General features: G+C 34.2%; 1 protein-coding gene across 1 annotated transcript; it reads right to left on the reverse strand.

Annotated features, from left to right (window-relative positions):
• Positions 1 to 12,082: 12,082 nt before the first annotated feature.
• On the reverse strand, positions 12,083 to 13,136 carry LOC113326034 (ethylene-responsive transcription factor ERF021-like). Its single transcript, XM_026573843.1, has one exon. It carries the CDS (start codon positions 13,086 to 13,088, stop codon positions 12,486 to 12,488), a length of 603 nt encoding a protein of 200 aa, XP_026429628.1. The 5' UTR covers positions 13,089 to 13,136; the 3' UTR covers positions 12,083 to 12,485.
• Positions 13,137 to 15,228: the final 2,092 nt, after the last annotated feature.

The raw sequence follows: 15,228 nt of genomic DNA on the forward strand, positions 1-15,228 counted from the left end.
ATATTTTATGTATTACTGTGAGGCTCCGTAATGTATCTTATGTTGAGCACTATACAACCAAGTTGATCTTTTAGCTTAGTTGGTGTTCCGTGAGATACGTTATGTCGAGCATATTGAACTAAATTAATCATTTTGTTTGGTTATTTAGTTATTGTTGCGTAAGTATTTTTATGTCGAGCAAAACAAATGACAATTAAATTGATTACTTTTGTAATTAGTTTGGTTGTGTATTCCAATTAGATTAATTATGGGTTCTCTTGTAATTAATCTTGTTGAGTATTTTCATGACTACATAAGATTTTCTTGTGTTGAGTATATGAACGGTTAAGCTAATCACTATCTTATGGTTAACTTAGTCGTAGCTCCATAAGTTCTCTTATGTTGAGCATAATCAATTGAATTGATCATTTTTTGTGTTTAATTTGGTTGCGTATTCCGATTAATTAATCATGAGTTTACTTGTGATTAATTTGATTGAGTTTTTGGATATAGAAAATCATTCTCATGGTTTTTGGTGTCCAATAAAAATCCTTCTTTTCTTTTGAAATTAAGGCCGCTCTTGTTGTTCTTTCGGGAATGACATCAAATGGGGGAGAGTTCTTTTGAAATTGTGCTTAATGGTCTTGAGGAGTGTGCGGATGTGGTATTTTAGAGGGGTTATCTTGTATCTTTAAACTCCTTGATGAATGCATTTAGCTTCGGATTTATGATTGCATCTAAATTAGTTGGTATGTATTTTTTCTTTAAGTCATGAAATGTCTCTTTCGGAAATTTCATTATGATCCCGTTCTTGTACCTTTGCCAATTTTATTGACAAAAAGGGGGAGAATTAATATGTAGTTCACACTACAAATACATATGGTTTTCGGATCATTGTGTATGGGGGAGTGGTTTCCATGTGAGATGGAGTATTGACTAAGAGGGAGTGATACATATCACCATAGTATTATTGTTGAAGTTGTGATACAATTGGACTTTGACATTATGTAATAATACTATGACACTGTACAACAATGATCGAGCCCGATGCTTTGTCATTGTTATAGCTACGGATCTTCAACAACGGTGATGCTAAACTTACAACCTTTGGGATCATTGGAGTACTTGTAAGTGACGAAGATTTCGAGGAATGTTGAAGATTAGACATGTGGAATAGGAGCTACTAAAGTTTTTTTTATCTCTTTTGTATTGCATATGTATTGATAATTTAGTGACAAAGGGGGAGATTGTTAGAGCATTTTTCGGTCGAACTCGCATGCGTTGCTATCTCAAGCATGTTTTTCAATGTTAGTGATCAAAACTATAAGTCTTGATTTCTAGTTTATTATACCTAAGTCTCTGACTAGGATAGAAAGTGTAGTTGATCTCAAGGACTTCATGGCGATTCATCATACAAGTAGAAGAACTACTCAAGCAACCGGTGAAACTTCTCGACAAAAAGGTATGTGAAGACTTGAACTTATTTGTCACTCAAAAGTCTATCTACTCTATATCCTAATCTTTGAGACAACAAGTTGTATGCTATATATAAAGACTTGGATTATACACATTTGGTATTTCGAGCCGAGTATACCTCGCCTATCTATATATCGAAATATCTGTTGGTAAGCTTTTCGCTTCTATCAAGTTTATCTTTACCATGTGACGAAAGTCATAATATGTTTCAATCATTTTGAAAATTGCTTTGACGAGAAATGGTGTATCAACTATATAACGTCCTCTAAGAATGTTTCAATGATTGGAATGAGAGTTTATATTACATAACCAATGGTGGACATAAGCATTGTTGTGGAAACACATTTATGTATAAGTCTTATTATTGAACCAAAGTTTGCGAACTTTGTTGATCAAGAGAACCGGAAGAATGGTGTAATCCAAGTCCGCGAACTGCCAAAGTTATAAAACCCGAGAATTTATGCTGGAGTTGACAAGCTACTTGCGTGAAGCTAAGTCCGCGAAATCAGTCCACGAACCGACGAAATTCTCAAACCCGAGAATTTCTACTGGAGTTTGTAAACTCTGCCCGGTAACATAAGTCCGCGAACCTAGTCTGCGAACTTGAGAAGGTTATATATCTGAAGATGATTTCTGAACTTAAACTTAAAAAGACTAAGGAATGCAGTTTGCAAACCGTGGCTATAAAAGTTCATGAACCGATTCAAGTGAATCAAATCATCTTTGCTTCAATTGTGTCTTGTGTAGTACATGAGATTTCCTTGCAATTGAACAACTCTCTAACTAGTTCATTTGAAGTCATTTGAACTAGTTATGGTGAATAAGAACATGGTTGATATGAAATGCTCATATGGATAACCATTTAGTTAACTGTTGTTGAACCAACAAGTGCATACGTTTGGGTACGGTTAAAAAACCTAGAAGCGTGCATTGTGAAGTGTGTGTAACAAGCTAAGTTTTCGATCTAACGGTTGAGAAATATTAGCTTGAATCTAAATCAGGTTTTCATCTAACGGTGAATATTGAATGCTTTGTTACTAAGATAACATTGACTACAAACCCTGATTTGAAAGACTATATAAAGGAGACATCTAGTATTGTGCAAAAATAATCCCCACACCTCATGTGTGATACTATTTTGCATACTAGAGTCGATTCAACTTTAACCTTTGGTTTTCTTCTTCTAAAATCAGGTTAACGACTTAAAGACTTCATTGGGATTGTGAAGCCAAACCGAAACTACTTTTATCGTAGTTGTGTGATCTGATCTTGCATCTTCTATCGTACGAGTACAATCAGATTGGTTGGCTTGAGATTGATATATCCGATAGGAAAGATATAAAAAGTAATCACAAACATCTTCGTCTCATTTTTTGTGATTCCGCAACATCTTGTTTCGCTACTATACGATTAAGATTGTTGTTAGGTGATTGATAACTCTAGGCTGTTCTTCGGGAATATAAGACCGGATTATCAATTGGTTCCTGTTCACCTTGATTATTATCAAAATACGGAACAAAACCATTAGGGTTTATCTGGGGAGACAGATTGATCCTTTGATAGACTTGTCTGTGGGAGACAGATTTGTTTATTGTCAAAGCCTGCGATTTTGGGTCGTAACAACTCTTAGTTGTGGGTGAGATCAGCTAAGGGAATCAAGTGCGCAGTATCCTGCTGGGACCAGAGGCGTAGGAGCATAACTGTACCTTGGATCAGTGGGAGATTGATTGGGGTTCAACTACAGTCCAGTCCAAATTTAGCTTGGAGTAGGCTAGTGTTTGTAGCGGCTTAACACAGTGTGTGTTCAATCTGGACTAGGTCCCGGGGTTTTTCTGCATTTGGGGTTTCCTCGTTAACAAAATTTTTGGTGTCTGTGTTATTTCAATTTCTACATTATATTGTTTTATATTTATAATTGAAATAATATAGGTTGCGCGTTAGATCATTAATTAGAGTAATCCAACCTTTTATTGTTGATTGTCATTGATTGATCCTTGAATATTGGTCTTTGGTACCATATCCAAGTTATTCCTTGTGTTTGATTAAAGACTCGCTGATTTCTATTAGCTCGAGTAAATCAAAACAAGAGAGATATATTAACTCCTTGATATACTTTAAGCTAGATTGAGTCTGACTATCTAGTTGATTCTCTAGCAAAGTATATTGGAGTTAGTCCATACAGATTGCTAAGCGAAATATTGGGTGGTGTTGTTAGACCCCCGCTTTTTCACAAGCTTGTTTTTCAAGTTTAGTTTCCAAAACTATAAGTCTTGATTTCTAGTCTAGTTTTAGATAAGTCTCGGATTAGGATATTAAGTGTTGTTGAGCATTAGACTTCACGGTATTCATCGATTGAAGACGAAGAACTACTAAGGGGAGCTTGTGGAACTTCATCAACAAAAGGTATGTGGAGACTTGAACTCATCTATCAGTAAAAATTCTATCTACTCTATCTCCTATTTGAGACAAAAGTCTTATAGCTATATAGACTTCGATTATACACATTTGAGATTTCGAGCTGAGTTTAACTCGCTTACATATTTCTCGAAATATGTGTTGGTAAGCTTTCTCTTTAACCAAGTTCATCTTATATTCTTGATAAAAATCAAAAGATGATCATGTGAAAATCACCTGGTAACATGTTACATGATTTGTGTGAGACAGTCATTTGATGTAGACTCGGAATGTTTCGTATTGATCGTTCGATCATTTGAAAATTGCTTTGAAGATAATAGTTTGTATGAGACAGCTATTGTCGTCTTCTAAGAATGTTTCAATGATTGAAAAGAGAGTTTAGAACAATTAACCATGATTGGATATAGCACAGTATGCGTACTTGTATGCTAAACTGTTGCATGATATTCCAAGTCCGGGAACCATAATATGCATACCCGTATGCGTACTGGTTGGGTAATGAAATTCCGGGAATTTAGTATGCATACCCGTATGCGTACTGGCGTAAGTTCAATTCCGGGAAACTCAATTGAGTTTGGAGGTATGCGTACCCGTTCGCATACCGACGAACCCAAACTTAGTCCGTCCACTTAGGTATGCGTACCTGTTTCGATACTTGAGTAGGTTATGTTCTAAAATCGGTTTGTTCATGAACTTATATATTTATATATTAAGAATGCAATCTTTTGGAAACCGTGGCTACAAGGTTCATGAATTTATTCGAGTGAATCAAAATCGATTTTGCTTCAATTCTGTCTTGTATACTTCTATGAGAATATAAAAAATTGAACAACTCTAGAACTAGTTTCATTTGAGTCATTTGAACTAGTTATGGTTAAGATGAATAAGGTTGATATGAAAGTGTTCATATGGCTAACTTCGGTTAACTATTGTTGTTAGAGCATAGCTCAGATGAACCCACCAAGCGTTGGTATGTCAAGTTTGGTTGTCATATTTTAGTGAATTAAAACTCATTTAAAGAGTCGCTTGATTATATACTAGAGTCAACTTCGTATAGGTTAGCTAAAAAGTGTTAGGATATGAGACTTACAAGTATTACATGAAGACTTGAAGAATGTGAAGAAGTATGGAGCTACAACGACAACATTATCCTTCCTCTTGAGGTTAGTAATATTTGACTTGAACTGTTTCATTCTCTAATGTATCTTTCAAGTCGTGCATATTGAAAACATAACTTCGAAGTTGTGTATGAAACTCTAGTTAGACATGGTATTAAGGAATACAATACGAGGTTTATTGCTTAACCATTAAACTTTGTATATAATACATCGACATGATCATATGAATACTATTGTGATTATGTATGGGTATGAGTGAAGATTTCATCCTCGGAAACAATGTTTTACATTCGTTTAAAAGAAGTAAGTTCATAAACTTGTTTTGTGAATCGAAAGAGAAATTGCTAGGCTTATTGGTATTGTTATTCATTGAAAATATATTTTGAATTACCAATATGTGTGTTTAGTATAACCGCTCATAAACTTGTTTATGTATCTTGGTAAAACTATTCACAAGGCCTGACTTATGTATTGGTATGATTTTTATTAGTGAAACCGATCTTAAGTAATCACTCAAGACGGTATGATCGATGCCTTGTAAATAACAACTTTTATCTAGTCATTAGGGAACCGATCCTAGTAAGAGGTGCAACAAATTTGCAAGAGGGAATCGATCCTTGTAAGAGGTGCAACACGTTTTTAGTAGATGGGGGAACCGATCCTATGAACATGTGCAACAAGTTTTTAGTCTTGGGGGAACCGATCCTATGGACATGTGCATCCGAATACAAGTAGTTACCATAAGTTGTGGGGAACCGATCCTAGTACCTAGTAAACCGAGGTAGAACCGAACTTGTTTTGGTAGAACCGTAAAACCCATAATTGGTGATTTGATAGGATAATCAATCACATTGATCTTGGAATTCAGACGAACTTCTAAACTTGTCTGGAAGTGTGGTAAATCGTTTCCAAGATTGTAAGTATGAAAAAGGACTTGCAAAGTAAAAGATGTCGACATACTTTGAACATGTGCAGTAACTCTTATCATTAATTGTTCAAAGATATTCCTTAACAGCTAAAGGAGAATCCCAGGATCAAAATAAATTGAGAATCTTTTAATTAAGGTTTCTTAGTTTTTATATGCTTTTTAATATCCAGCAATTAAATGCATATCTTTAGAAAATAATAATTAATAATGTGCATTTACTGATTATAGATTTTTCTATTGGGATTTTGGTCAATATTTGGACAGTGCATTTCCAGGAATTATGAAAACCGATTTTGTGTTTATTGCATATCTTTGAGAATATTCGGTTTTGGAAATTCCTTGGTGTCCAAACTTCCTTGTCTATAAATATTGAAGTTTGCATTTCTAGCAAACTAATCCTCAGAGACAGCAAAACTACCTAGTTGTGTTGTTACTGGTGGAGCCGCCTATTCGGAGAAGAAAGTAACCTAATTAGGTGAAATCTCTTACGGCCGCTCAGTTTAAAGAATTCTTTGGGATTGAGAAGCTCTATTAGTACCGTTGGTGGGAAACTAGATAATTGCGGTTTATTATTAGTTTTCGATTGATTTGAATTACTAATGGTTGTTCAACTTTGATTGCACCTAGTTTTTTTATGCTTGAGAATCTTCTCTTCTGATATAAGATTCACTCAAACTAGGTCGAAGTTTCGATGGGGATCTTTAGACTGTTTGTAGATCTAAATACGTCTTGCGATAATCCAACGTTAACAGACTCCGTTCTGTGTGTGATTGATCACAAGAGTTTCAAGTTGATTGTGTGCAGGTGTTGATTGAAGATTAAAGAATATTTGAAGACAAGAAGACTTTTTGGGTTTATAATATTTGGTGTGTACAATACTTGTTTTGGCTGGAAAAGGATCCAACTATAATCGGTTTATCTTTGTGATAGATTGGATTGATTAGTTGAGTAGATCGACATCAATATACTTCTTTGTGATTAATAATATTGATTGCATATTCTAACAATTATTTCGGTAGTTGTTGAGAGATTGATCTAAGGACCCGACAAAGGAGTTTATTGGTTAAACGAAAGAGCCTTTGTCAAACTCATATCACGTTGTTTGAAAAGAGTTGTTACCGAACAAATTTGTTGTTCCTTTACTGTTTGGAATATGAACCAAAGGAATTGTTCCAAGTGCGTGACTTATTAACAAGTTGGAGGCGCAGAGTAACTGAGGAAACTAGGTGAGCTATAGGTTTAGTTTCTTGGTCTCAACTATACGAAGTTGGTTTGATTTTGTATAGCGGATTAATTCTGAGAGTATTCATTTTTGGACTAGGTCCCGGGGTTTTTCTGCATTTGCGGTTTCCTCGTTAACAAAATCTTGCTGTATCATTTACTTTTATTTTCTGCAATTATAATTGTTGTTATTATAATTTAAAGTAAATTACACAAACGTTAATTCCTATTTTACTTGATAGAAAATCCTTAGAGTTTGGTTAAGTCCGAACTTATTATCAAGTAAACATACTTCGTTGTTGTATTTTCTCGATCTTGTATCCATAGTCAATCACACAAGTTATCTTGTTGTCGTATTGTCTCGATCTCATATCCATAGACGATCACCTGAAGTGTGAACATATTAGTTGTGTTGTCTCGACTTAGTCTATAGACAGTCACTTTCGAAAAAAGGACTTATAGGTGGAAAAGTTTTAGATTGAGGTATATTTGGGTATACTCGTCTTTTCAATTGTTGAGACAACAAGGTGCACACATTTAGGTACGGTTACTTATATCTAAATGAAGTCACTTTTCATTTGTATATAACAAGCTAAGTTCGATATAACGGTTGAAAGATATTAGCTTGAGTATAATCAGGTTTTCATCTAACGGTGAATATTGAAATCTTTGTTACCAAGGTAGCATTGATTGCACACCCTGATTTGAATATATTGCTTGGAGGTGACAAACCCAGGAAGTGTTGCTACATTCTCATATGAAACCACAATTGAGGGTTTCTTGCCTATGACAACTTGTTTCTATGCTCCAATTGAGGGTTTCTAGGATGATTGTAGACAATTTATTAGTTTGGATGTATGTCATTTGACTGAGAAGTTTGGTAGTGTGTCATTAGCTGCAACAACTTTAGATGCTCTAAATGGATTAGTTCCATTAGGTATAATGGTTTGCGGGAATGAAATGATATAGAATTACAAGATATTACCTAGGGATTTGAAGACTAAGCTAGGTGGAGAAGGGGAATTTACATTTATCTCAGACAAGAAGAAGGGGATTTTGGAAGCTGTTAACCATTACTTCCTATGTCAGGAGCACAAACAATGTCTCAGGTAAACTCATATTCAGTTGTAAATATTTTTGTTCATTTGTTAGTTCCTGTTTAAAATTTTTTATATTTAAATACCACTAATTACTATTGCTTAATGGCGTGGAAGATACTTTCTTGATACGTACAAGGAATTTAGCTTGCAGACCCATCTCTGGAATGCTGCCAAATATTATAAGTTAAATATATCAATGTATATTTTTATAAGCCTTTTTTTATTTTCAATTTTTATTCATATGATGCTATGGCAGCTGAGAATAGAGATGCTTCTAACTTTCTCATGGATAAAATACCTGAAACCTGATCTAGGGCCCATTTTACAGATAGTATTAGAAAATGTGAGCACATCAACAACAACTTCTCAGAATCCTTCATAACCTTTCCTTTTTAAAAACATTACCATTATAAAATCTAATTTACTTCAAACTAATTGAATTACTTTTTATTTTACGCATTTTGTTTGCCAAATAAAAAGGGAATGGGACACCGATGAGTATGGATTCGGGTTTCTTTTCAAAAATTCTCCACTATTAATAAATTAGGAGGTAAAGTCAGATAACACTAATTTGTTTTGTTAAAGTAACTCAGAAATCCCGTTTTTCTATTCTTTGATTACTTTGTACGTTTGGAAAAGGAAGTTTTTGAGGTTTGGGAATGCCTAGGCCTACTCAAAGTATGGAGCTATTTTCGGGTTACAAATCAAAGATAGAGCTAGAATTTTAGTTTATGGTGAGATAAATTTATACATTTAAAGAGATAAATGAATCAAAGATAGATCTAGAAATCTAGTTTATAGTGAGATGAATTTACATAATAAAGATATAACTTGGAAAACGGCTACACATCTGAAAGTCCCCCAAATTTTCTTCAGCCTTTCCGGTTATATTTTGGGTTCTAACGGATGGGAAAGTCTTAGATTTTCCTATTCTGCTCCTATTATGGAATGGTAAAACATGAAAAAAGGATAGTCTAACCAACCAATTTGAGGGTTTTCCTATTTTGAACTATAAAGAGACGTACGTCTTTTATGCCATAGCGCGGCGCCACTTTTATCGCACGATCTAAGTTCAACCTCTGGTGTCACCAGTCCAGCCGCGCGGCTAAAGTTCCGCTACCCAACGGATATACTAAACAAATATATCTTAACGGCTTCATCTTTATTCATCCAAGGACTCTAATTTCTTTCCATATAAATTCAACTCTTCTCAACTCCAAATTCACACCTTCTATACCCCTAATTTCACTCTAAAATCATCTAAATATGCCTCTTGGAGTTTGTGGTATTACATATACTCAAGAAGAGATTAAGATATTTGTAGAGCTTGTGTTTTTCAAACAAGAGAAAATATATATAATGATGAAGCCGTACCGATTCTAGGTTTGGTAGAACATTTTTACAATGTTTATCACTAAAAAAGCCGTAAACCCGGATATATATGCATGATGTTCAAGGATTGTCATTTTGTTTTTAACATTTATTTGCCAAGTCATTCAGTTCCTAGCTCAAGTAATGCATAATAACCGACATAGATTTAACGGTGAAACTTCTGCTAAAGTGATACAAAGAACTATAGCGACATAGCAGGCATCTAAATGTAGACTTTTGGTTTACGAAGCTTGTTTTAACATCCTTACAGATGCTCCACCAGCTGGTCGCTGAATGAAGACATTGATTAACGAGTTTTATAATTGAATGATAGATCAGTTTTAATCCAATATAATTGCGTTAATTTCTTTAATCAAATATAGTTTTCTTTAATATGTTCAAATTAGTTATTATAGTACAATATCGATGGTGCAAATACAAAAACATTTTCATTGATTAACATACCACAACATAACACCAAAATAAAACATAAAATGATAGTGAATCAGTTCATACACTTAATCAGTCAATTCAAACATAAAACACTTTAGACATTTCCAGTGGTGTTTTCTGCATGTGCCTTCTGTAGAAGTGTAGAAATACATATAAGCCATGAAACCAAGGTTTGAGCATCCAATAACTTCCCGTGGACAACTTTTTTTTTTTTTTTTTTTTTTTTTTTTTTTTTGATCTTCTTCTCCATAGTAGTCGCACTGTAACTTCTTCAATTTGGCTTTAAGTTTCAAGTTTTTGCACAGTGCTGCTACAGTTTCTTTATCTTCTTTAGGCTTCACAACATCATATGTGGTTCTTCAAGATAGTTTGGATATTGACATTGCAAATATCTAATCTTTTCCAGTTGTGATTCGATGACTGTTGGGATACCTGAATAACTTTTTTGTGGATGGTTAAAGAAGATCATCTTGGAAGGAGAGCGATTATCTTAGTAACTTTTTAGTCATTCTGAACAACTCAACTTTATTTAATTAAAATCATATAAATTTAGTGTTTATTTTTTTTTTCAGAAAACTATGGCTCATTCCATATTTGTTGAAGAAAACATAAGAGAGTTTAAGCATGATGAATACCATGAACTCTATGCGATTCGTTTTCATGGATTTAATCCAATATAGTTGCTTTAATCCAGTATATTTTCTTTAATCCGATGTAGTTTGTTTTTATTTTTTTGTTACTGAATATAACTAAGTTAATTAAATGTAAGTCTGATTTGAAGTTCTAAATTTTTTGAATTAATTAATATTACTGCCTCATTTATCATAAATTTAAACTTAGACAATGAAAACTTAAATAAGGACTAAAATCTTGTATAATTTTTGGCCTCCTGGTTATTTTCATTTGACAAAACTTCAATTCAACGCGCTCTTGAAAATTTCAGTTGCTGACTTTCAAAATTTCAGTTCTTATTTGCCTATTAGGAGAAAATTTTCCTGGGTTAACTTCTAAAACTTGTATTTTTCTTTCTCTTTTACCATTTCCAACTTTTTAAAACTATCACATATCTTATCTACAACAGCTTTAATTTGGTTTTATAAAAAACCTGAGATGCAATTTGAGACATTGCAATTGAGAAATGTAATAGAAGAGATTTTAATTGAGAAAACTTGGCCAGAGCTGAGATGGTCTTCTTCGGTCAAATGATAGGATCAGACCATTGAAGAGTAATGATATTATAGACATAGTATGGTTTGTGGATCCTTGTTTACTAGAATCTCTGAATAGGGAAGATGAATTATGGTATTTCTGGGATAATGCAATAGAAGATGAGAATGGATGGATTGAGCTGCATTTGCAAGTGCGGGTTGCGTGTCTGAAAGTGGGTATAATTTATAGAGGTAACATTGTAGTCGTTTTCAATCGTCAGCTTCTGAACTTAGGATGCCAGCGACAGAACTTCAACAGCTGGAGGTATACGGTTTTCCGAGCATCTTAACTTTGGTTGTGCGCTTCTTGTACCGCCGCTTGTTACGTTTCTCCATAGTGGCAAAGCAGGTTTGCCAGGCCATCTGGCTGAATAAATTCCATCATTTGCAAAGTTCCATAGAAACTGCCCTAACCTTGTAATTTGGCATTAAATGCTCTCATAATTGGCTATTTATTTCGAAAACAAAATTTGTCGACGCTTGTACATGTTACAAAATATTTGGTCATAACTATTACCTATGAGAAAACGCTACGTAATATTGATAATTGACTATAATTATAAACTATTTTTTTAAATAATATCGCTGAGTTCTCAATAATTTGGGGCTCTAGACGTCGACCTAGTGCTTAGGGTGTCCTGAGTTTGGGGTATCTTTAACATGCTTGTTGTTTCAAAATTTGTTTTCTTAAAAAAGAATTGGGTTTAAAGCCAAAAAAATTATAGTATTAAAGTTTGAACCTCAAAGAAATTTACTATCTAAAAGCCCTGATAGCTAGGAAAAAAAGAAAGAAAAGAAAAAAAACACCAACTATTTTGGAAAATCCAATATTATTATTAACAATCAAAATATGAGGAATTATTTTATTCCCATTACATTACACAATGAATAAGCCAGATTGGGCTAAAGAAAAGGACCGTGAAAAGTACGTCCAAATTAGGTTATGATGATTTCGCCTTTGATCCTAGGAAAATAAATAAAAAATAATGCGAAATTTCTCATTTTGTACTTGTACCTCCCATTCGGAGTACAAAAAGAAATGAAAATGCTTCAAAATATATATATATATATGAAAAGAGAAAATATACTTGAGCTTCATAATATACCCTATAGTTGTGGGCCAACCGAGCCCATATATTTGTCAGGAAAAAAATAATAGTGTAATATATTCCCATTACCATTAGTAGTGAATCATCGTCCTCCAGCTAGTTAGCTCTTAGCCCCAAAGAGATTCATGTTCAATATCTTCCCAATCACTGATCATATTAACATCATGAGTCCAACTAAAAGACGACTCGGTTAGTTGGTTATCGTTAAAATTGCACCTCATTGTTGGCGAGTCCAGTGGTGCCTCGTTTATTGCTTGAATTTGACTCGGTGAGAGCCGAACCGTTTCCGGAACTGAGTGACTCGCGCTACCACGACCACGACCACCATGATCACGACTACTTGCTTTTGTATTTGGATCACCCATAAGCCTTGAAGCAGCTGCATGAGCGGCTGATAGAATATCCTCAGCCTTGGAACTACCCGGACGAGGTAAACTACTCATTAACTCAGGAAAGTTAAGTTGAGCTGCATGACCTTTAAGCTGCAACGAGGCCACATCATAAGCAATCGCTGCCATTTCCGGTGTCGGGAAACTTCCTAACCAAATTCGTGATTTCTCTCCGGGTACTCGAGTTTCTGATACCCATTTTCCCCATTTCCTTTGTCGAACTCCTCGGTAAATTGGTACTCCGAACTGATCACCTTCGGATATATTGTCGACCATAGTACTGCTGCTGCCTCCAGTGAGATTACCATTATCATGATCCATGTAAGATATTAAAATACTGAAGCTATAACAATGAACCTGCTCTCTTTGGTGATACTGGAATAAGGTAAGATTGCATTGTGTGTTGGTAGAAAACTGATTTCATTATATAGTGCGGGAAAGATTAACAGTACTGGTAATGAGATGAGATGATTGTGGGGTACGTTTTCAGAAATAGAGGAAGTGAACGAAAAAGACGAAGTGTGTTTCCTAGCAGGTACTTGTACTAGTAATTTGTTATTTATATTTTTTTCTAACATCTCTTGTGAGAATAGGTTTTCCAAATTCTGGGTGAAGAACAAACGACAACTCTCATATTAGCGGGACCCACGATCCAAAAGGAGCCAACCCGCAATAAGTCTAGAATTATTTGGGAATGAGTAACTCATGACCCCTGCTAATCGTGAATGACGTGAAATAATCTACGGTACATCTAGAATTATTTAGGAACGCTGAACCGCATTGGTAACTGAAACACAACTTTAACGGCCAGTATTGAATGGCGGCATATAAGATTGGGCAAAAAAAGAGAATTGGACTACAAAAGTGCATGGCCAACAGTGTTTTTTGTATTAGGATTTTGATTATTCTTTATTTTGATGTTTTTGTTATTTTTATAAGCGAATATGTAACCACTGTTTTGATTTGAATGAATTGAAATACGTTGATTATTCCAAAAAAAAAAAAAAAAGTATTTTTCGTACGTAACAACCGACAAACTAACCATTGGTGTTATATTCTGTGTCGGGAACATTGGTGTTAAGGTTAGATGATGACTGATTGACGTATATTAAGGTAGGTAAATCAGTTTTTAACAGACCAGCTAGATTAGTGCTGTCCTCCATTTTTGTGTTTTGTCATTATTTATTCTTTTGAAAATGCTTGACATTATACTCAAGTCACCTTTTGAAGCCAAGAAGTTTGACTATTGCCCCACGTACTCTAGGTTCCCTTAATTGTATTTTGGATTGCGGATAACATATTTGTTAAATTGTAACATGTTTTGAATTTAGAACAATTATATGAATTCGTAGAAATATACATATATGTGGAGTAAAGGGAGCATAACTGTATTTAGCTTACTATTAGCCTATTTAATTCTTGTATTTGGTGTAATATGAAGCTTTCATCGATTATGGATAACCTATTTAATCCACAAAATTATATATTATACAATTTTCCAATATTTTTCTATGAATTTGTCCCCCCTGTGTACTAAAATAAGCAAATTACTATACGTATATATTGGTAGTATCACAAAATCTACCGGGGACAACTACACCTTAGTAAATTTGCCCCTAGCCATTTCAGAATATTGACATACTATTTGTAACCAACATCAGATTTTAAGAGAGTGTTTGTTTGTTCTTTTATTTATCTTGGTGTTTTTAGGGGCGATCCTAAAAGAATTAGGGGCGACATGATAAAACAAAATAGGTTGAAAATACTCATATGTCCCTTCATAATCGGTAGTTTAGTTCTTTTTTTGTCTACCGATTGTGACTATGTTTTTTTCTTCATTGAGAAATCCAAAATTCCATTGGTTTTTAAAAATTTGAACTTCGGGCTACTGTCACAGTCGGTAGATAAATAACATCACGAAACTACCGATTGTGCAAATAGAGAAATTCAAAATTCCATTAGTTTTTGAAAATTTCGAATTTAGGGAAACTACCACAATCGGTAGATAAAAGAACATCACAAGACAACCGATTGTACAATCGGTAGATAATAAATATCATGAAACTACTGATTGTGCAAATAGAGAAATTTAAAATTCCATTGGTTTTTGAAAATTTCGAATTTGGGGATACTACTATAATCGGTAGATAAATAACATCACAAGAGTATCGATTGCACAATCGGTAGATAATAAATATCACGAAACTACCGATTATGCAAATAGAGAAATTCAAAATTCAATTGGTTTTTGAAAAATTTGAATTTAGGGCTACTACTACAATCGGTAGATGAAGAAACATCACAAGACTACGGATTGTATAATCGGTAGATAATAAATATCGCGAAAGACGAAACTACCGATTGTCCAAATAGAGAAATTCAAAATTCCATTGGTTTTTGAAAATTTCGAATTTGGGGTAACTACCACAATCGGTAGATAAAGAACATCACGAGACTACCG

Source organism: Papaver somniferum, unplaced genomic scaffold (genome assembly GCF_003573695.1).
Source record: "Papaver somniferum cultivar HN1 unplaced genomic scaffold, ASM357369v1 unplaced-scaffold_10, whole genome shotgun sequence".
In the NCBI taxonomy this organism is placed as follows: domain Eukaryota; kingdom Viridiplantae; phylum Streptophyta; class Magnoliopsida; order Ranunculales; family Papaveraceae; genus Papaver; species Papaver somniferum.